A 23,566-nucleotide genomic window follows, 5' to 3' on the forward strand; every position below is an offset into this window, starting at 1 on the left:
TTCTCTTTTTATAAGCATTTGCTAAAATCAAATGCAGAATAAAATAATGAATTAAAAAAGAAATAAATATAGCTTTTTCTATCTCTGAATCAGACAATGAAATATTATCAATGCCTGTTCATTTCAAGCATTACATAATGCATACGGCATGACAAGAAGAAACTTTCTATTTGACATTAATATATATATATATATTCTACCATTTCTACAGTATCAACAAAATTTTGAGAGATTTTCAGTGACAAGAGCTCCAATCAATTAACACTTGAATTTTTTTTTCCTTTTGTAAAATCAGAAAAACTGTGATCTTTCATTTATCATTTCACAAAAGAGGATCCTTAAAACACTATAAATGGGCTAGGAATTCAAAGATGAAGCAAACGCTACTATACACTTCCAAGGAATTTATATCTTTTTTTTTTTTTTAATTCACCAACCAATCAAGAAAATGGGCTCTGACAACCCTCTTAATGTCCCAGAAATAGATTTATCATACCTGAAGCCGGCTACTCCAGAGTGGGATTCTGCAAGATCCCAACTCTGGAAAGCTGTGGAAGAGTACGGCTGCTTCAGGGCCGTGTTCAAGGAAATTCCTCAAGAGCTTCCAAATGCTATCCTGACTGAGCTGAAAGTGCTTTTCGACCTTCCTCTTGAAACTAAAATGCTTAACAACGAAATTTCTGAACTAGCATATGGTGGGTATATAGGAAAATCACCTTTCGGACCACTATATGAGAGCATTGGATTTGATGATCCCCTCAGGTTCGAAAAGGTCGAGAAGTTGATCAATGCCCTTTTGCCTTCTGGAAGGCCAGTTTTTTGGTTTGTAATTAATTTTAAACAGCAAGATTACATAAACTTCAATTCTGATCCTGCTTTTATTTATTCTTTTCGTACTTAATTTGATTGATTATGTGACTCACTTATTATGAGTTCTATTTTTTGGCAGTAAAAATTTACATGAATTAACGAAGTTAATGTCAGAATTGGAAAAAATAATTGTGAGAATGATTATGGAGAGCTTGGGTGTTGAGAAGCACTTGGAGGAGCACCTGAACTCAGTATTTTACGCTGTTAGGGTTCAGAAATATGAAGTACCTGAGACAGGTGAGACAGAAGTTGGACTAAACATTCACAAGGATCAGGATGTAATGACCATATTATATCAAAATCAGGTTGAGGGGTTAGAGGTTGAAACCCGAGATGGTAAATGGGTCAATGCCAAACCCACGCTGGACAATTTTACGGTCGTGATCGGAGAATCTCTTCATGTAAGTCACTTGCATTCTTTTCTGGATTTTTCTTATTTGAACTTGGTTTACCATGGATTAAAGATGCAAGATTTTACATTTTACAATTTTTTTCGGTAGGCATGGACAAATGGACGAGCATACTCTCCATATCATCGAGTAACGATGAAAGGTAATACAGTGAGATACTCTACAGGATTGTTCACAGCCTTTAAAGAGGGCTACATTGTGAAGGCTCCGGAAAAACTAGTGGATGAAGAACATCCCTTGCTATATAAACCTTTTGATCACTTTGAGTATCTCAAATTAGTCCAAAGAGATGCAAAGGAGAATTATGAAACTACTCTAAAGCCCTATGTTCCTTTGACTGCTTATTTTGGAGTTGATGTTTGATATATACTCATCGGTCATATTGCAAAAGTTGTCCAGTAAAATAAAATGTATATGTCTCTAGTTGATTTGGATGTAGAAGGGTTTCAGATATCTTCATTATGTAATCCAAATTAATTCTAGGGGGCTTCCAATGGACAAAAAAAAATGTATATGCGTCTGTGTGCGAGTACGTTTGTATGGTATTCAGCTACATTGGATTACATGTATGATTAGAAATTTATGAGGTGAGATCTGTATCCATATTGTTCTTGAGTTTTGAAATGATGGTTAAACAATCACTTTCAAGTTTCAGCCACCGGCTCCCTGAAGTCTGCTTTGATCCTTAACAAACTTTGGTTAAATTTAATCAATGATTTATTAATGCGAATTTATAAATTTTTTCTGAAAAATTACATAATTTCTCCAATGATTGGCCTTATATTCAATTCAAACACTATTTGTTTTTCTGATAAAATAAATTTCTTGCAATTCCATCTACTAGAATTGATGTGGAAGTTAACAAAATGGTCATGTTTTTATGGTTTGTTTAGGTTATATATCACATTGTGAGAAAATTTAGGGTTTAATTAAAAGAACATTTGGTAGACGAAATCTATCAAAAAGTGATTAGAAATATTAAATTTTAATGTTTGATTTATTAAAAAAATATGTTGTTTGTGATTCCCGGGCAAGTGAATGGACTCCAGGGGTTCTGTAAGCAAGGAAAAATGTAAGGTTAGTAGTTTGAATGTGATCACTCCAACATTCAAGTCAGTAATATATATCTTGGCAGGTGTTAAGAATCTATTTATAAGGGTAAGGGATAGTTTATTTGCGATTTTGTTAATTTATTTCTAGTTGTACCCTTCCATATATTAAAGAAACACAACATACTATCCGAGTGATATTCTTATCGACAATCTAGCTTGTTCCAACAACTTCTATCCAATCTCTGAGATTAACTTATTTATCCAAACTTAATCCAAGCTCAGCCCTCAAATCATCTTTTCCAACATCCTCGTGCTAGGTCTTGTTTGAACTCCTTGTGTTCGGTCTTGTCTGAACTCCTTGTGTTCGGTCTATTCAAGTTATGAATCTGAACCTCTTGTTATTTGGATGAAACTTAGAGAATCCAACCCTTTTGAGAACTTATTCGAATTTTGAGATGTACTATATAAAAAATATTTCATTTTCAAAAAAATTTAATTCTTAAAAATGAGGAGTTAATAATTAAATTTATGAGAGAACAATTCAAAAACACATATATTTGTGTAAAATATTTTAATAAAAAAGGAGTAAAATACTCTAAACGAAGTACATTATATTTTTAAATAATAATAATTATCATATTCCATATTATGGCTTTTATGATGAATTTCATTTTATAATATTTATATTTATATATTCAAAAGATATATTTAAATCAGGAGTGATGTAATAATTTATTACACTTTATCTTTTTTTATCATAATCTAATCAAACATGAAAACTATACATTTAAAAGAAAATTTAAATTATAAGCATGATAATTTTACATTTTTAATAATACTTTCCAAGCTTGAAAAGCTATTTTTTCAGGAAAATAATTCTAAATAAAAATTTTAAATTACAGTAACTAAACACTCCATTAAATTTATGAGAAATTATGTAATTTTTTTTTAAAGGATTAGTTTTATTATAAAAAACTTTTAACTTAATGGTATCGGAATCATTTCTAAAACGGTGGAGTTTCAAATCGACTCTCAATATAAATTAATTTAAAAACATAGTTTTTTTTAAATAGTTTTTAAAAGTTAGAATTTAATTTAAATAGTCAAAGTCAATTTAAGACTGATGTTCCAAAATATGTTTAAGAGAGGGGTGAATTGGACTTTAAAAATAATTTTTCAATTCTTGCTCAAAACTTTTGAAAAATTGTAGCTTGGTTCAACCTAATTTTCTACTGTGAAATATGTATAATACTGCTCAATTGATAAGTTGATATAAAGTTGGCACATAAGGATTCAGTATACTGATCTAACAGGATATATTGGCATTCAGTAAGGATTCCAGTAATCTGAATAAAATCACAACACAACAAACAGAGCAGTAAACAAAATATATTAGTTGACAACAAATATAACAGTAAGCAAATTATATCAGATATCAGCAGATTCAACAGTAAACCAATTATCTCAGTTTGCAGCAAGGTTAACAATAAACAGTATCAATTTTCATTTCAGCAAAAACACTTCAATCAAAAAATTAAAATGCATAAATGTAAAGAGTAAAGGTTGAGAAAATTGAATACTGAATTTTTATAGTGGTTCGACTCAACTAGCCTACATCCACTCTCTCAAAGATCCCACTTTGAGTCTTCACTCCACTAATCTTCTCTTTTAAAGGCAAGAGACAAAAGCCCTTTACAAATCTTCAAACCAAAGCTTTTACAAGTAGCTTCACACTTCTATTAAGTGTTATCCTAAACACTTTCACAATCAAACTTTAATAAGTACTTGAATGACATCTCATAAATGATAAAAAAAGTGTTTAAAACTCAATATCACTCTATACAACAGAATCTCTAAAGAAGTGATGAGTAGGTAAGCCAATGATGATCAATAAAAACAATTTGAGCACTTTGAATGAAAGCTTTAATGATCTTAAAAGGTTAGGAATAGTAGAGAGACTTTCATTAAGTGCAAAATGGCCAAGGATAGGTGTATTTATAGCTTTAGAACGTTTCTGACCGTTTGAGAACTCATTTGAACGTTACAATTTCAAATTTCAATAAAATAACCATTATTTTGTTTTTTTTCGCGATGTTATGCAGAGTTGAGATAGTTAGCATACCAGAAAAAGTAGTAAGCTAGTTAGCATACCAAAACAAGTAGGAAACCAGTTAGCATACTAGGAAAACTTTTATGCATAACTTTGAAAACTTTAAAACTTTACACCAAATCATAATCAAATGCTTTTAGGCCATTGATGATATTTAAAAACAAGTTTTGAAAACTTAGGATAAGAATTTGAGAGATTAAAAATAAGTACCATTGGCTTCTAATCCTCAATTCTTTTCATAAGCAATCCTAAAAGTTAAAACTAACTTCTATACTACATGTACCTTCAAATTTGATCTTCAATGCAGCTTTGGAAAGTAACATTTTCTTCCTTTATCTCCTTTGATTCATCATGTGTTATCTTAAAATGTCATCCTTTCTTTAAAAGTACGAATCCATCATGAATTCCTTGAGTCTTTTTCTTTGTTCTTTGAGAAGCACAACACTTAACACAAGGTTTGATTCTAGTTGAGTTTTGTTATCATCAAAATCTATGCTCCTTTGAGCTCATGGGGTCAACAAAGACAAGGGTAGAGAGATCCACAAAATGAAATTTTATTATTTTAATTTATCATCTAGATCACGGAGAAGGCAAAAATAATAAAACTAAATAAATAAATGAATCTGTATTTTTTATTATATAATTATCGAGCTTAGTTAATGCCATGACTACCTCTAATCTAATCAAATTAAAAAGTTTGGTGATATAACCAAACAAATCAACATTTTGGCTTCACTTTTTATCATCTTGCCTCGGAAAGATTCTTAGGTTATTATAATTGTTCTTACTAATAATTAGCCCAAGTGTCAGGGGTCAAAGAGAGCTGAGCAGGATGCTGACTCATTAATCTCTATCCCCACTCAGTGTCAATGATCCCTCTAGCACATGTAAAGGATTCGAGCCCATGACCTCGGCTCTGATATCAATTATAGAATTGAGCACTTAATACCGTATCAAAAGCTTAAGTCGTTAACAAAGACGCAATTCTAACCTCTTATAACATAGCAGCTCAAACGTCCCATGCCAAAAGTATACTGATCCGCTGAGCTATCTCTACTTAATGCCAATAAGTAACTTATCACTGATAAACTGATAATCACGAGTAACTGAAATTATCAATAACTTTTAACTCAAAGAAATTAAAATAATTTGTAAGTTATGAAATTTTGACTTTAAATTTTTTTTATATAATTTTCTTGAGATATATTTTATATAAATTAGAATAATTATCAAAATTTTTATATATAAAAACATACACACATTAATATAAAATCATTATCACTATTTTCAGATCAAATAATGGAGATGTAATATGTAATGCAGTCCTTTTTTTTGGATAAGCTATGTAATGTGGTCCTCATTAATATATTATCATACAACTCCCCCACTATTTATTATATTCTCATTATTAATTAATTTTTGTGATTTGGATGATATATACTGATTTGTTTTAAAAGCATTTATGATTTGTTGCCTATTTTTAAATATTTACTTCTATTTCACATCCAATGGTCAACTCTCTTAATTTTGTAGAAGAATAATTTACTACAGGAAACTTAAATGCAAAGACAAATATATTATTTGAAATTAATTTTATTTCATTTGGTTTATTATAATTAATTATATGGAAATGGCGTAATATCTGCATCTTTGAGAATTTAGATCTCCTAAATCTCCTATTCAGTTTATTCTTTCTAAAGCCAATCGAGTGGTGAGGGTGATTTCCACTGAGAATGCAGGTGTGGATTATTGGCCAAGCTAGGAAATTCTCATGAGTTGGGTTCCTCCTCCATCCGCCTGGATTAAGCTGAATATTGATGACAGTGTTAAACTCTCATTTTCTTTTAAGCCCTTGTTCGGAAGGAAGTTTTAAAAACCTTAAATTTGTGTTTGGAAGAGCACAAAGTTTTTAAAGCAAGATTTTTGAATGTTAAAAACTTTCAAAAATATCCATTTTACAATCCACATAATTGGTGACATTATTTAGAGGTTAAGAAAGTGATTCATGAAAAATTATTCCTTCTATCCAACAACTATTTTTACGGAGTATTTCTACTTTAAATCATTATATAAACATCTAATCATTAATAGTTAATATATAATAGCTAGTAAAACAGCTGCTAGCTATTAAAACAATTAGCAGCTACTAAAACAATTAATATTGTCAAACAAAACTTAAAAAAACTTTCCCTTTCTCTCGAATATAAAGAAAAAAAAAATACATTGAAAAATTTTACCTTAAAAAACTTTACTTTACCCTGGCTGCTCCTAAACAGAAAGTAAAATGATATGCTTGCTATTGACTACTTGGCAGTCTAACAGTCGATTCTTGAGGGAGATCAAAATTTGAACCAACTCTTATTTCTGCTATTCACCCTCTTTTCATTAGAGATTGGTATGTTCAGGTTTTCATGTTTATTGAGGAGCTAACTCTTGTGCAATTTTTTTTTTTTTTTTTTTAAAATTTGCACAAGAGTTAGCTCCTCAATAAATAAAAAAAAATTAAAAATTAAAAAAAAAAACTACTCTTGTGGGAATTGATTGGCTCATTTGGCACATTCCCTCCCATACGGTTCTACCAAGCTAAGTAATCCTCCGGCAAGTGTGATTCGGTTGATTCAAGGGGACATAATGGATGTGGCATTTCCTCATTATTTCTGCTTTACTTTTTCACTTCTTTTTTTTTTCCAAGAAATAAAATAATAACGTGCGTGAAAGAGATTTTATTTTTTTCTTTTTCATTTTTGAAATAGGATTTCTTTTGCCCTTTTCATATAGTTGGGAGAGGGGACGTATAATTGCCAATTAATTGCATTAGAAATAAAGCAAATGAGAGAGATTCTTCAATAGATTGGCACAGAATGTCTGTAAGTATTCATTTGTCCCCTTACGGAGAAAGTATCATTCGAAAACTATATAAAAAGTTGAGGACCTGCCAAATCCAAAGGTCAAATCATATAAGTGTTCTCTTAATAATCTTCCATTATAACAAATTATTAGATATACTGGAAATAATTTGTGAAGGGATTCATGCATATGTGAGTACTTAGTCACCAAATTAACAAATTAAAGAGGAGAGAAAAAAAGAAAGGAAAATGAGTCCTAAAGGCCCTACTGATTTTCCTGTCATAGATTTCTCCAGGTTGGACCTGAATCCAGGCAGTAATCCTGAGGAGTGGGATTCAGTAAAATCGCAAGTTCTGAAAGCTGCAGAAAAGTATGGTTGTTTCAAGTTTGTGTCCAATAAAATTTCTTCAGAGCTGAGGAAGGCAATTCTCAGTGATCTAGAAGAGATTTTTGCACTTCCTTTAGAGATCAAAATGGGTAATACTTCAGAAATACCTAATGCTGGCTACATTGGAAAAACACCTTTCACACCACTGTTTGAGAGTTTAGGTATTGTTGATCCCATTGCTTTGGAAAACGTCGAAAGCTTAACCAATGCCCTATGGCCAGAAGGAAAGCCAAGTTTCAGGTTCGATTGTTCTTTTCCTCTATTGCTATTTAAACTTAATATTTACCGTATTTGTTTTGATCTAAACAGCATCTCTGCTCTACTTTTGGCAGCAATAACATACAATCCTATTCTAAGCAAATATTGGAAATAGAAAAAATAATAAGAACGATGGTCGTGGAAGGCTTAGGTCTTCAAAAGTACTTGGACGAACACTTGAACTCGAGTGCCTCTTGTCTTAGGGTCATAAAATATGAAAGCCCCAAGACCAATGAGGCGGAGATTGGCCTAGTTGCTCACACAGATCACGGCATGATCGCAATCCTTTATCAAAATCAGGTAGATGGATTAGAGGTAGAGACCAGAACCAGGGAGTGGATTGATGTCAAACTCGAACCTGACCATTTCGTAGTCATAATTGGGGAATCTTTTCTAGTGAGTACATACAAATCCACTAACATATTTAATGTGTTCATTAATTCAATAGCTGGCCTGTTATGCACATACAACATCCTGGATTGCTTTCCTTTAGATTTTTATGAGAATTTACCACATGCAGGCATGGACTAATGGTCGAATCTACGCTCCGAATCATCGTGTTACGATGACTGGAAAAGATGTGAGATACTCAGTTGGAACATTTACAGCATTTAAAGCAGGGTACATGGTAAAAGCTCCGGAAGAGCTAGTGGATGAAGAGCATCCCTTACTGTACAAGCCTTTTGATTTTCTGGAAGTCCTGAAACGCCACCAGGAAGAAGTACAGAAGAGCAGTGAAAATCCTGAAAAGGCTTTTGCCCCTTTAAAGGCCTATTATGGTGCTTGAAATTGAAATTGAAACTGAAACTTATCTGTCTGTGTGATATTAAATAAACATGTCAATATATATTTGCAAATGTATATTTCAGAGTACTTCAGAGTTAATTGCATGAAATTTCCTTTGTGCATTTCAAGAGAGATTAATCCACCTATGTTACTAGTGGCTTTGCAAATACTTATAAATTTAAAGAAGTCATGTATTGATTGCTTGCCTATATCGGCATCCTAATCTTGAGTTTGCATTCTCTAGTATCTATTTATGCTGGTCTTGATTCAAGCAACAGCTTCATTTGCCGCCATTAAAATTGTAGCTGTGAGATGCATGCTGCTGCCTTTTTGGAGGATATTCACTTGTGAAAAATTAATGTAGTTTTCTAGAATAAAAAACAGAGTTTTGTGTTTACATAAAATAATTTTTTAAATGCAAAACTGGAAAAAAAAAATCAAATTTTTAATTTTTTTAAAATTTAAATAATATTTAGAAAATAACTTATAAAATTTGTATTTTTTTCATTGTTTTTCAAGTAAAAAATAATGATTATAACTTTTGTAAGTTAAAATTAAGTAATTATTTAAAAATATAAATTAATTATATTATTATAAAATAAATAAATAATAAAATATTAAAAATTTTCAAAAGTATAATAAGTATTTAAATATATTTTAAAATAATTTATTTTTTTTTAGTAATGGAAGATATGAATTTTTTTTTTTTTTTGAACAAAAAATTATGTACTTTATTGACAAGTAAAAATATTTTTATATTTCTTTTTCATTTTTATAAATATAAAAATTAAATTTTTACAAAATAAAAAATAAAAAACGGAAAAATATTTTCCACGTAAAAACAATTAAACATCCCTCAATATCTCTTTCGAGCCTGAAAGTTTTAGAATTTTGAGCTTATTGGACGGTACATAACCATTGAAAACCCAAGTGGTTCTCTTCCGAAGAGTTGGGCTGAAGAGGCTTTCAGGCCTTCAGCTTTTCTGTTGGGCCTTTTATAGTGATTCCAATGCGAGCACACATGAGTTCCTCCTACAATTTTTATTAAAAAGATTATAAAATATTTTTATTGCATATTAAAATTTTTTTTTTAACAGAAAAAAAATTCACTTTATAATATAAAAAATAAGTCCTACGCAATTCTAAAATATTGTTATGAGCACAGGGTATACCTTATAATCTCTTATTACCTTACATTTATATTATTTCTCCATTAACTTTTGTTGTTATTAATATTAATTTTTTTTAATTCTTTTAATAAAAAGATTACGAGAGTGAAGATTCGAATTTTTGTCTATAAGTGGATGACTTCCTTTTCTTGCTTTATATATTCATATTCATGATTTTTTATTTTTAACTAAGAAAATTGAGAAAATAGAAATACAAATTTAATTCTGTCAAGTGATTAATATATCTTTAATCATTGAACAAGTCGAGTCAGACTATATTCATAATACTTAATAAGATGCAAGGCAATATAATGTAATCATATCGTATATAGTCAAAAATAAACCTCCAAGATCTTGACATAAATTAATTACCATTGCATCAAACTCAATTGGTGGCAGCAATTGTTCTTGAATTGACAAACTAGGCAGCAAAGAGTGGCAAATTAACTCTTATTTTGGATCATAGACACAAATATTAGTATCACTTGCCGGCGGACCACTTCATCAATAAACACCACTTACTAACAAATTACATCTAAGACAATTAAAGAGTCTATTCCTGAACTAAGCCATGCATTATCATTTTCTGATAATTGTGATCTGATTTGAACATCGGTGGTCCTTCCTTTATCATCATCATCATCATCATTTATTAAAAAAAACATTTCTTTTACCTTTCATTATTTGATTTCGTTATCACACCATTTAATTTTACTATCAATTTGACATTAATTAATAATTAGCAACTCCATAAATTTAAACAAAAGAGTCCAATAATGTAATGGTCCAGGGAATATCAGTCCCACTGTTTTATTAATACAAGTTTAATTAATACAAATTATCTTGAAAGTTGTAAAAGATTATTTGGTTGATTTTTTTTTTTTTACCCTTAAAAATGTAAAAATAAAAAATTTAATTTAATTAATAAGTATGATAATCTTTCTTTCTTATCAATCAAGATTCGATTTTATTAAAAATATACTTCAGAATAGTACTTTGGCTGCATGAGATTAATTGATATAAGAAAGTATACAATTACGGCCTATTCATTTATAGAAAATTGAATTAATTTTTTGAATTTTTTTTTAAAAAATACCGAAAACAAAATTTGATATTTATATGTCCGAGTTTTCAAGATGAAAATTGAAAAATTAATTTTCTGAAATTTAATTAATATTTATTTAAAAAAAAAACTTTAACTTGTCTTTTACTATTTTTATTCATAACAAAAGTCTTATTTTTCAACTGTTTTTTAAATGAAAAATAATATTTTTTAACAAAAATTATACTATAATTATTTATAATTAAGACAAATAAAATATATTAAAAATTGTAAAAGCAAAATAAGTATTTAAATAAATTTATAATATTTTTTATTTTATTTTAATTAATTTTTTTTTCTAAATTAATTTTTTTTATTATTAACAAGTGAATATATTTTTATATTTTTTATGAAAATAAAAATAAAAACCCTTTTAAAAAATAAAATATTTTCCACAAATAAATTTCTTTTTAAATTCTTTTGAGTTTCAATGTTTTTGAATTTTGAGCCCATTAGACGGTACATAACCATAGAAAAGCCCAAGTGGCTATCTACAGAACGACAACGGCCTGTCTATGTGAGAGTTGGGCTTCCATATGCGGAGGTTGTTCCGATTCTGCTGAGGAGGAGGCTTTAATGCGATTCTTCACCCTTTCAATCTCAAGATTGGGCTATAAGCATCGATTTCAGTACAAGGAATTATTCAGTGTGTATTTGGTATAGATATTTTTTCATTCAAATAAAAATTATGTTTATCGTTCTTATTTTATGAGAAAAAAAAAATTATAAATTTAGGTGCTCCCAATGCACTTAAAAATTTTTCTGCTCATTTAATTCTTCACCCTTCCATTTTTAATATTCGACTATAATGTATAAGAAATTATTTAATATATTCAATGTACGTATTCTTTCATTAATATGAAAATGAGGTTTATCATATTTATTTCAAGAAAAACACATCTTTATGTGGGCAAAAAAATAAATAAATAAATAAATTTATGTATTTTCGATGCACCATAGAATTCTTCGATCCTCATAATTTCATAAACTTCTTCTATTATTTACCTTAAACTTCCTTTTCCAACTTTATATATTCATTTAGAAAATAAATTAACCTCCAAGAATTTGACATAAATTAATTACTAATTGTCGAAAGTGGTTAAATGCAAGGAAATGCATCCTCACATAAAACTCAATTGGTGGTTGCAATTATATTCTTGAATTAGGTAGCAGAGAGTGACAAATTAACTCTTTATTTTGGATCATTAACACAAATATTAGTGGAAACCCATCATTTATTATCTCTTACCCGAAGGACCACTTCATCAATAAACAACATCTACTACCAAATTATCTCTAAGACAATTGAAGAGTCTATTCCTGAACTAAGCCAATTATCATTTTCTGATAATTGTAAATATGATTTGGACGTTGGTGGTCCTTCCTTTATCATCATCATATATAAAAACGTCGTTTCTTTTACCTTTCATTATTTAATTTCATTATCGTGCCAATTAATTTTACTATTAATTTGACATTAGCAACTTCAGAAATTTAAACAAATGGGTCCAATAATTTAATGGTCCAGGGAATATCAACCCCACGGTTTAAGTAATATAGGGTATCAATCGGTTCTTTGGCTGGCTCATTAGCATTATTCTAAATATATTCTTCCAAAATTAATTTTAAGCAAAAAAAAGATTTATTGGATCAATCCTAGCATTCATGGGTCCAATAATTAAACAAATTATACAATATTAAAGGATAGGACAAAATGGATATCGAAATAATTAGTAAATAATTAAATAATTCGTAGGCACATTATGTAGATGTAAATAATTGCATTCAATAGCAACAAAAACCTCATTATAAAAATGAACTAAGGAATTAATTCGACTATATATGATGCTGCCAATGTGATCGTTTTGTCTGCAATTGCCCCAAGCATTTCACTTGTGGAGCAAAGAATCATTTGGAATATTTGTCATATATCTCATGCAATTAATTAAGTTATGAATGCTTAATTAAGCCTTAGAAGCTAAGTGTGAGATGTTATTGACCAAAATCCCTTTTCCTTCCTAAAAATATATACTTGATAAAAAGAGTAAATAAATTCTGATTTACAGCATGCCCATTTTACCATGATCTAACAATCACAAGCTCCTAAAAATTAAATAGTTATATAAAAAATATAAAATAATTATTTAGTTTAGTATAAAATGTGAGACGAGTGATAGATATGTTTAAATTCATTAATTTAATTTACTTAAAATGTTAAACTTCAAATCAGGCTTAATTTAATTAATTTTTTTTTATTAGCTTGACCGATATTATAAAAATATATAATATACTAATTTATTAAAATGGTAATTTAATATTCTGTGGCGAAATTCAAGTTCGCCGCAAATCTTTTGCGATGCATTTTTATGATGAATAAATGGTATTTTTATTTCTTTCGCTAAAGCTTTTAATTGCAAAAATTGAAGATTTTATAACGATTTTTTTTTTTTACCTATTTTATTGTAGTGGTTGAGCTAAATTAAGCCCAAAACAAAATTCTCTTATAAGTATAGTTTTTAATCAAGCAAGCAGAATGTATGCTCTTAGGCTATAGATTGATGGATGGATAAGTATACATTATCCAATTATATCTACATCATCAAAGCTAATTAAAATTTATATCTATAAATAAAATTATAAAATATAAATATATCACAAATTTTAAATTACTATACATCCATTTGGAGTTTAATACACACTCAACTCTAATCTAACACACTTTAGAACCCTATATGTCTATTGAACAATATAAATAGGGTAAAGCTCGGCTAGAAAATCAAAAAGAAAATTGTTTTTTCTCAAAAAAAAAAAAAAGGAAAAATGGGTTCTGAAACTCCCCTTAGGCTTCCAGTTATAGACTTTTCTAAGGAAGAGCTAAAGCCAGGAACTGAGGAATGGGAGTCAGTGAAATCCCAAGTTCGCAAAGCACTAGAAGAGTATGGTTGCTTCGAGGCATTGTTCAACAAAGTTCCTGCAGAGCTTAGAAAAGGTATTGTTGGTGCAATGGAAGAGCTTTTTGAGCTGCCATTGCAGACCAAATTGAGAAATGTTTCTAAGAAGCCCTTTCATGGGTATGTTGGACAGTATCCTCAGGCTCCTCTATATGAGAGTATGGGCATTGACGATGCCAACATTTCTCAAAACGTGGACAGCCTCACAAGTGTCTTGTGGCCTCAAGGAAACCCAATTTTTAGGTTCACTATCTACTCTCCAACTCCCTTATTTATTTATATTTATTTTTTTCTTTCTTCTGCCTTTTCAATTAAATTTTGAGTATATATGTAATTGAGATTGATAAATTTTTTTTTTTAGAACTTTAAGAGTTGCTAAAATTTAAATAATAATTTATTATTCTAAGAGATACACATTATCACTTAATTATTATTAACTTTTGATTTATTTAGTTTTGGCTATGATTGAACTCAAATCTTCATAATCTTAAAGACGATACTAGATTACTCGTATCATAGAGTTAAAACTCATTAGTCGACCACAGGATTATTGGTCCAATGATTGAGTAATGCGAGTTAAGTTAATCAGCTATATTCATAAATTTTTTATTAATTTCAAGAGTAAATTATGTTTTAAATTTTTATTTTTTAATATCAAGGATAAAATTAATACTAATGCGTAATGGGATTTAAATACTAAATTTACAAAAAATATCAAATATTTTTATTCAATTTCCTTTTTTTTTGTGTTTCTCATATGCCTATCCACATTCATTGTTAGCAATTTATACAAGGGTAGAAATTAATTAACTAAAGTCAAGAGGCAATTAATTAGTACGATTCCTTTAGCGGAAATATTATATGCAAGTTGCTAGATTATTTGCATACTGATTAATTTCTTTACTGATGAACTCTTTTTGGCAGCAAAACTGTACAATCATTTTCAGAGCAAGTATCGGAATTAGATCAAATAGTTAGGAGGATGATCGTTGAAAGCCTGGGACTTGAGAAATACATGGATGAACATATGAACTCTACAAACTATCTTCTCAGGGTCATGAAATATAAGGGTCCTCAAACCACTGATACACAGCTTGGTTTACATCCTCACACTGACAAAAACATCGTGACTATTTTGTACCAAAATCAGGTTGACGGGTTAGAGGTAAAAACCAAAGATGGTGAATGGATCAATGTGAAACTATCACCAGACTCTTTTGTCGTCATGATTGGAGATTCTCTCTATGTAAGTTCTTCTCTTTGATATTTTTTGTTAATGGAATCGACTATTTGTCTCGTAACTTAACTGATCAGATAAATCCGATACTTGCAGGCTTGGGCAAATGGTCTATTATACTCTGCCTATCACCGTGTTATGATGACTGGAAACGAAGCAAGGTATTCTGCTGGATTGTTTTCGATTCCAAAAGCAGGCTATATGATAAAAGCTCCAGAAGAGCTAATTGATGAACAACATCCCTTGCTCTTTAGGCCCTTTGATCATGTAGAGTTCCTTAAATTCTACTACACGGAAGCTGGTCAGAGAGCTGAGTCTGCTCTAAAGACTTATTGTGGTGTTTAAATGTGTCTGTATATGGTTAGCGACTCACTGTGTTGGCCTTTTCTCATGGATAATAATAATAGTACATCCTTAGGCCGTGGATTGATAATTAAGCATCATGTATAAGTTTTCAAGGTGTCTTAGAATCTTGATGTCTAGAAGAATTTAATATCAGTGTCTATGCATCTCTTTTTCCAGTGATATCCTGCAAAACTTTTGCAGAGTAAGACCCATCGCAGATTGGATTGGTGCAATTATTTTACTGGACAACATATATGAGTACCAGTTAGAGTGAGCTCAATTAATATTGTACTTGGAGTTTGCACATGGGCTTTAGGGGAAATTCTTGCCTTCACATAGTGTAACATGGATTCAATATATAAATATGTGAGATTGTATACTTAATTAGTAGATCTCACCATACTTTTGTGTCTTGAGTCCATGGTTAAGTGAGTTTAGGTGAGAGAAATCTATAGACTTATCCTTTGTAAACCAAAATAAAATATATGCATTCAAAGAGAGTCTCAAAATATATGCGGTCATCCTTTATATGCAATTTTCTATCGATGCCAAATCTTGAAATTAGAGTATGATACATCTCCTTTCAACCTTAAAAAAAGAAGTGGGGATGAGAATTCAGCCTATCACAAATACTGCAAAACCAACCTTGAATCAAGTGCAGTTAACAAAACTCAAAAGGAAAGAATGGTATCTTTGCAGCAGAGGATAGTATCCCAGTAGATAAAATCTCTTTGGCATTGAAATTAGAAATTTAGTAACATATGAACTAAAATAGAGGGATCATTTATAAATATATCCATTGTATACAAAATCCAGGAATAATATCATTTTGAGTTCATATATATATATATATATATATATATATATATATATCACAGAAATCGAGAAGAAAATAGCAAAATTTCAGCTCTAAATCTTCTGTATACACACTGCTCACAATTCAGAAATTCATATGAGTTCAAGAGAAGACGATTATTAAGAACTAGTTTTCTTTCTCTTCTTTTGAATTAGATATTTTATTTTTATATGCTGATATTTACTATTTCATCAAATCATAGTTTTGAAAAGTTGACTGATTTTATTCTCGTCTAGATAACCGAGTCGATGGTGCTCCTTCCTAGAACTTAGCTTGTCAACAATCTAAAAAGGGGCAGGCAGGCAACCCCTGAATCCTGATCCATTCCAGGCATCTGTAGAAATTCCAACGTGCATGCATAGAGTCGATGGTGCTCATTCCTAGAACTTAGCTTGTCGACAATATAAAGGGGCAGGCAATCCCTGAATCCTGATCCATTTCAGGCACAAAATGCTGTAGAAATTCCAATATGCATGCATACTTCTGATCTTGAAAATGTCCCCCTGATGAATGGTCAGAAAAAGAAGGTCTGCAAATGGAACCTGGCTAGTTCTAGCTAAATGCTCTCAATCGCTTTCCAATGGCAGGCATGTCAGGGATATTAATTAGCAAGGGCTCCATACCTAAATGTATTTTAACACTAAGAGACTAGTATTTCAGTTAAACAGAATTTTGGAGGGTTGAGTCACAAAAGTTTCGATATTATTATACGCACAGTTCTTAAAACGATTTCTGTATCACTCAATTAAATGAAAAAAAAAAATTGATCTTTACTTGTGTTTGTTGTGATGCATAGCAATAAATTTCACTTTGATATATACCCAAAAAACAATTGTTATACATTATTAAAAAAAAAAAAAAAGAAAAAACTGAAGTGGGATTCCATGTTGATGATGAGGATGATGATTCGCCATATCTACTAATTAGTTATGCCTTTCTTTTTCTTTTTTCTAGGAACTGAGAAATCTCTGAACAGCTAAAGAACTTATCTTTTTTCGACTTTCCCTGTAAATTAAATGTTTAATTTCCTTCTTTTATAAGTCTATCTAGAGTCTTAGATCTTGTTATGGCAAAGGGGATCAGCTCTACCCATTCCTTTTTTGGGTTGTCGGTTGTCCTGCAGGCACCTTTCAAATAGACTAAATAATTTCCTTTTTGCTACTGTTTTAAAACAGAACCACCATAACAGACTTCATAACGAATCTTATCCTTAATAGTTGCTACGTTGAACAACATTCTTGATTTACTTATAGCCTTGTCCTCATGGCCCTTCTGTTCTTGTCTCTCCTTGAAAATTACAAGAAAATAATCAAGAATATTTTGTATTTTAATTTTTTATCTACTTATTTTGAAGTTATATTAATATTCCGAAAATGGTAGATAGAGAAATGTCCAACTATAGTATAGCTAGGAGTTGAGCATAGGTAGATAACGAAAGGCCAGCTAGAGATTGGCTTTAACTGTAATCTGTAATGGCAACTGAAATTTATGGTCATCCCACCAATGGCAATAGGGAAATGTGCATGTAGTGATATAAAGTTCCTAGTTATGTCTGTCTCCTAATGGCTATGGAGCTCAGTACTATGAATAGGTTATAGATAGATGAGAAAAATGCTAGCGTCATAGCTAGAACCTGATTTTTGTCTGACTACACTGCACATGGCAGATTCCCAAACATACACGGTTTCTACAACAGTACAATACAAGCCCAATTAACTAGATTAGTCCAGGGCTGCTTGTATCAATTTTTTTTTTTTGGTTTTTCTTGTAGAAATTTCAAATTTTACTTTTTGAAAAATATAAGGAAAAACCCTTTTTTACTCTTTTCTATTTCAACAATAAATTTTTTAATTTAAAACATGAAATTAAAATAAAATATTTTATTTATATATAAATTTCTAGAATAATTAGGCATAAAAAAAAAAACTCAAAAACTAAAATTGTGATGGATATCAAACAGATTCTCGGTTAGTTATCCATCTCTTGCAATTTAATAACAATTGAAATGGAATTGTTAAAGGAAAAATAGAAGTTAAGTATAATATTTATTATATATATATATTTAAAATATTTATGGCTTTACCTGATTTGAATTAACGTGGGAAATTTAAATAATCACAGTAAATTTTTGACTAGTTATTGTAACATTGTAAGATGTGTTTGATCCCATATCTAGCTAAAAGTGAGATTTGACACATTTAATTAGAAGAAAATTAGGGGGGCAAAAGAAAAAGGGTTCCCATTTCTAAAAATGCTTTTGCTTTTAATTCAACTTGGGCTTCTCATTAAAGCGATTGTGAGATGCAAAAGTTGAATCTAACCTGGAAAAAAAAATGATGATTATGTATTGACGGTATTCCCTTCCCAATCCCACTGTGGATCTTAGAAATCATCTCACCACCTTATCATAATTGTGAAGTGATTGAGTTGATTCTGATATTCCTATTTAACAGCAAAGCATGCATGATTCTGATATCTTATTGGTACACATTGAGAGCCCCCCCTCTCCTCCTTCAAAGGAAAAAAGTTAGTGAACTAATTACTGCACATTAATTATTTGGCTTAAAATTATAATTAATTAAAAAAAAAAAGATAATTTGAGCCACCTGGTTTTCAAGCTGGATTGTCAAATGCTAATTTAAACAGACATTGGAACTTGGTATGTAAATATTATCTCTCTGAAAGCTGAAGTTGTTTTCTTCTACCAATTGCCAAGACTATTAACGAAGCATGGAATTTAGCCATACTTTCTGATGTTTTAAATTCGTTTGATTCAAATCAAATTTTTTTTTTGTTCATGCCATTAAAAGTTGCATAGCTAAAACACAATATATTTTTATATAAAAAGGAAGGATTGTATCACTGAAGCAGATGTATTATATGTCATAAGCTTTCTGTTATATAATGTGACAGAGCACCTTTTTGCTCTTACCACTTTTACCTGTCATTTCTTTTAATGTCCAGGATTTCTATAGCAATTCCATTGTTCACTTGTTGGGATATATATGTATTGATTCTTTTTCTTTTATGAGCAAACTGAATTTTATTAATGGACTAAGAATAATTTAACTTAGGGTACATCTAGCCAGACATGGACTAATAGGTCTCTCGGATACACCTGATCTAAGTAATATGCTAAATTAATTCCTCTTCATATTAAAAATATTCTTATTATATTTATATGTGTCTTAATTAATTCTTCATAAATTTAATTATTAAACCTTTTTATAGAAATTAAAATTAGTTAAAATGAAAGTTATATTATATATCCACAAATTTATTTACTTTTAAAATTTGCACTTACTATACTTATAAACGATTGTGAAATGAACTTTTAGCAATGAACTCTATTAATATAAAATTGTATAACAGCATATGTGAAAGATTAATAAATAATTATTTAGTTATTTATATAAAAAGAGAGGCGTTAATTTTATTTACTATAGCTCATTGAGTCTGATTGTAATATACTACTATTATATATTTGGTATTTTTAATAATATTTTATTTTTTATTTTTTATATTAGTTTTAAAAATTTGTAAATTCAACACTAATTTTAAAGGGACAAAAAAGAGATATAAAATTGTTAAACTGTAAGGAAAATGGACCAAACCTAACTCCACTTAAAAGCTATTTGGAGAGTGAAATTTGTAGCCAAACACATTTATGGGTAACCTAAAATTGAAGTAGGATACGCTCTGATACTATATAAAGAAAATAAACCAAATCTAATTTCATTCCAAAAGTTAACCTAAAGAAAAGGGATTTGCTTAAATCTTATATATACTACAAATATTTTATTACAAAGACAACATAAACAAGAGTAAAACCTATAGAATAAGGAGAATTTCTTAATTAAAAATGAGAGAAAGTAATAGAACTCAATCCTTCAAGTCTTTCATCGAATTCGTGGCTCAAATATGTTTAGATTGTCTATGCTATAGACAATTTTTTCTCTTAAATGTTTTTCTATAAATTTTTTTTTTTTAATGTGCTGTGTGTGCGTTTGTTGTTTCAGGTGTGGAAATAGTTAAAATCTTTAGTATGGTTACAATAATAATGCAGCAATCTGAGGCAACAACTGAAACGGTAAAAACTGCCTAGTCCTCATTAAAAAAACAAGCATCTAGGCCGACTGGCCAATGTGGAGGAGCACGTGGTTGCAGGCGCAATAACATGTTCTTCTTGGCTTGCAACACAATTATCTGCATTTGAAAGGACAGACACTCTTGTCTTTGCAATATTAATGAAATTAATTCCACATACATACACACATCATGGGCTGCCACTCTTCTTTCTTACTATTCATCACTTGTCCTTTTCCTCACAATTTTTCAAAATAATACTCAACTAAAACTGCAAAAGATCAAGATTTCAAAATAAACCCTAGCTAGCAACCCTTAATCACAGTCCATTTTGTATTATTAAATTTTAATGATTCACTAAGCAGATGATATAAAAATAATGGAACGCGTGGCACTGCTGTTTTTCAACTATTAAAGAATCATCAGGTGATTGTCGCATCCATTGGAAGAATGATTGCTAATTTTAGGGTTATACGTTTCTCTTTAACTTTTCATCAACTTCAAAAATTGATATGGTGATAAAACCAAAAATTATCTTGATTAGTGTCTTGTTCGTTGGACTGGAGATCTTCCTTCATACGCGGGGCAGAAAGGTGTCGGTTCTACTGTCTTTAACTTCTCTCTCTCGCTCTTTCTCTCTCATTATCAACAATGCAAAGACAAAAGACATAACAGTGGGAATTTGTCTGAATCCCCATGTGTGATGTGATAATTAATAATAACCCAAAAATATATGATACTCCAATCAATTAGAATCTCCATAACATGGCATGGCCAGCCAATCAAAATATTGGAAAAGGAATTAAACAAGAAGACAAAATTGGATGAATTACAGCAAGAGATTAATTATTAGTCCCTGTCTAGTATCTAGCTAGCAAGCTAGCCTACTTTTACCCTGTTATTATGGTCATTTACATCAACAAATCCGTTTAGTGGAGCACATACCCTAACGGAAGATAGTGCTTTGTTGAAGTGCTTAGCTTTAGTGCCGAGGTACTCATTCCAAGTCACTGGCCGGTACAGGGGTGGTTGACTTGGGCCTACTAGTTTGGATAAGGGTGAAATTTTAACGCTTGGTGGTGGCCCATATAGATAAGCCATAGACAACCGATGTTTGGTCCGGTTAACCACCGCACGGTGGAGCACACTCGGGTACAATCCGTTTGATAAGATGTGAAGAAGGTCCCCTACATTGATTACAAGCCCACCCGGAATTGGTGGAACAGTGACCCACCCGGTTCCCTCTCTGAGAACCTGCAGACCACTAGTACTGTTTTGGTAGAGGATGGTCAGTAGAGTTGAGTCGGTATGAGCAGCAAGACCCATGGCCCTATCTGGGTCCGGGCAAGCCGGGTAGTAATTGAATTGTAAAGCAGCAGAAGTCTCTTTGAAGTCACTTTTTGGGCCAGCCCATTTGATGTCTTCTCTGGTTATGCCGAGGGAGCCCAGCGTTAACCACATCAACCTTGCAGCCAACTTTTGCATCTCCAACTGGTATTCTTCAATTATATCGCTGCATAGATAAAAGCAAATGTAAAATGAGAAGGAATCAAGACACAGTGTAAAATAGTAAAGATGCTAGCTATTATTATGAGTATACATAAAACAAAACAGAACAGTAAACATTGGATTTCTTTTGCTGATAACATCACTACCCCAAATCTCCCTGTGGGACCATGGCTTTCATTGTTATCCTTTGCTAATTGCAGACTAAAAGAAAATGGGATTTTTTTACTTTTTCATTTGTGTTTGCCTATATTTCGATCAATTACCATGAAAAATATTAAGAAAGATGATGATGTAATGAGGTTAAGGTTTTACTCGTGCAAGAGCATATCCAAGTACCAGAATTTAGAGTAATCTTGAGGCCAAAGTTGGCGAAAATGCTCTAGCGGAGACCCAGCTACGGTGAATCCTTCAGACCACATAAGCTTTGAGAAGAATGAAGCAATTCTTGCAACACCATAGCCCGAAACTCCATCAGGTAATCTAGCTGCTTTCAGCTTTTGCTGGATGGGTAAAGAGAAAAGACTCATACTAGCTTTCTCAGTTATATCAAGAAGGGTAGAAGGAACACCATGGTTTGTGACTTGAAACACACCCCAAGTTTTGCATGCATGGCCAATCTTTTTAAGGGCATTGGGGTCAGAAAGATCGATAACCGGAACAGATTCGGCCACGAATGAGTCACCGCCGGGAGGGCAGTGAGCGTGGTCGTCGAGTTGAGTCCATTTGTAGGAGTCAGGTAGTTCTTGGAAGGAGGTAAAGTCAAGGAGGTGCTTGTGATGGAGATGGACTGGGTGGGCTCTAAAGGCATCAGTGAGTCTTGAAGGCATAGTGACAGTAGTAGACAAGTGGGAGAGGAGAGAGTTTTAATTTGTAGTACCAGAAAAGGAAGAGAGGGAGAAAATAAGAGTGTTTGTAGAAGAAAGGCAGGGGAGATAATGAGTTTAGAAGAAAAGGGTGGCTTCAATTTTAGAAGTTATTTGCATAAGGAACAGCTTTATGGCAATGGTGGAAGTACCCTTCAATGGAGAAAACAAAGGATGGCATATAGTGAAGCTTGTGCTTGAGATGAGACGTGATGGTTTGGAGTTAATATATATGGGGATAGTGGGTCCACTCCAACCATGTTGTTGATATATTTAAATAATATTATTTTTTGATTTAAGAGAAATCATATCTAAAATTATTTGAAAATTATTTTTAAAATGGTAAAGTTTTAAATTTAACCTCTAAGTAAATAGAAAAATAGGATCAATTTTAAATTTGTTAAAACTTTTTATAAATATATATTTTTTAATATTTAAAAATTACAACTATTATTATAGAAAAAACTATTATAACTTTGGTGCAATAATAGATATCTTGAAATTTATATTGTATATTTTTCATATATAGATTCATTTGTTAGATTCATGAGTTTGGTGTATTAAATATAATTTTTTAAAAAATAACAGAGAAATTTTTGTTGTGAGGATATAAATGGTATACATTTATTCATAAATAAATCTTTTTTTTTTTTTGAAGAAATGTGTTGAGAGAAATGGTTTATGGTTTGCAAAGAATTTCAGACTATAAGTACTTAATAATTTCTGA

At 30.8% G+C, this 23,566-nt stretch overlaps 4 protein-coding genes across 4 annotated transcripts; 3 read left to right on the plus strand and 1 right to left on the minus strand.

Annotated features, from left to right (window-relative positions):
* The first annotated feature begins 448 nt into the window (after positions 1-448).
* On the plus strand, positions 449-1,643 carry LOC110661606 (probable 2-oxoglutarate-dependent dioxygenase AOP1). The gene is made up of 3 exons (XM_021820278.2): positions 449-822; positions 950-1,271; positions 1,371-1,643. Exons 1-3 carry the CDS (start codon positions 449-451, stop codon positions 1,641-1,643), a joined length of 969 nt encoding a protein of 322 aa, XP_021675970.2.
* Positions 1,644-7,501: 5,858 nt separating this feature from the next.
* LOC110661607 (probable 2-oxoglutarate-dependent dioxygenase AOP1) lies at positions 7,502-8,917 on the plus strand. Its single transcript, XM_021820279.2, has 3 exons — positions 7,502-7,917; positions 8,010-8,331; positions 8,456-8,917. The coding sequence occupies exons 1-3, from the start codon at positions 7,538-7,540 to the stop codon at positions 8,720-8,722; spliced, it is 969 nt and encodes a 322-aa protein (XP_021675971.2). The 5' UTR covers positions 7,502-7,537; the 3' UTR covers positions 8,723-8,917.
* A 4,895-nt stretch (positions 8,918-13,812) lies between these two features.
* Positions 13,813-15,795, plus strand: LOC110661608 (probable 2-oxoglutarate-dependent dioxygenase AOP1.2). Its single transcript, XM_021820280.2, has 3 exons — positions 13,813-14,186; positions 14,868-15,189; positions 15,277-15,795. Exons 1-3 carry the CDS (start codon positions 13,813-13,815, stop codon positions 15,523-15,525), a joined length of 945 nt encoding a protein of 314 aa, XP_021675972.1. The 3' UTR covers positions 15,526-15,795.
* Positions 15,796-21,182: 5,387 nt separating this feature from the next.
* LOC110661628 (gibberellin 3-beta-dioxygenase 1) lies at positions 21,183-23,048 on the minus strand. The gene is made up of 2 exons (XM_021820304.2): positions 22,313-23,048; positions 21,183-21,980 (listed from the first exon to the last, which is right to left on the minus strand). Exons 1-2 carry the CDS (start codon positions 22,801-22,803, stop codon positions 21,347-21,349), a joined length of 1,125 nt encoding a protein of 374 aa, XP_021675996.1. The 5' UTR covers positions 22,804-23,048; the 3' UTR covers positions 21,183-21,346.
* Between the last annotated feature and the right edge of the window lie 518 nt (positions 23,049-23,566).

The sequence above is a fragment of the Hevea brasiliensis genome, chromosome 1 (assembly GCF_030052815.1).
Source record: "Hevea brasiliensis isolate MT/VB/25A 57/8 chromosome 1, ASM3005281v1, whole genome shotgun sequence".
Taxonomy (NCBI): domain Eukaryota; kingdom Viridiplantae; phylum Streptophyta; class Magnoliopsida; order Malpighiales; family Euphorbiaceae; genus Hevea; species Hevea brasiliensis.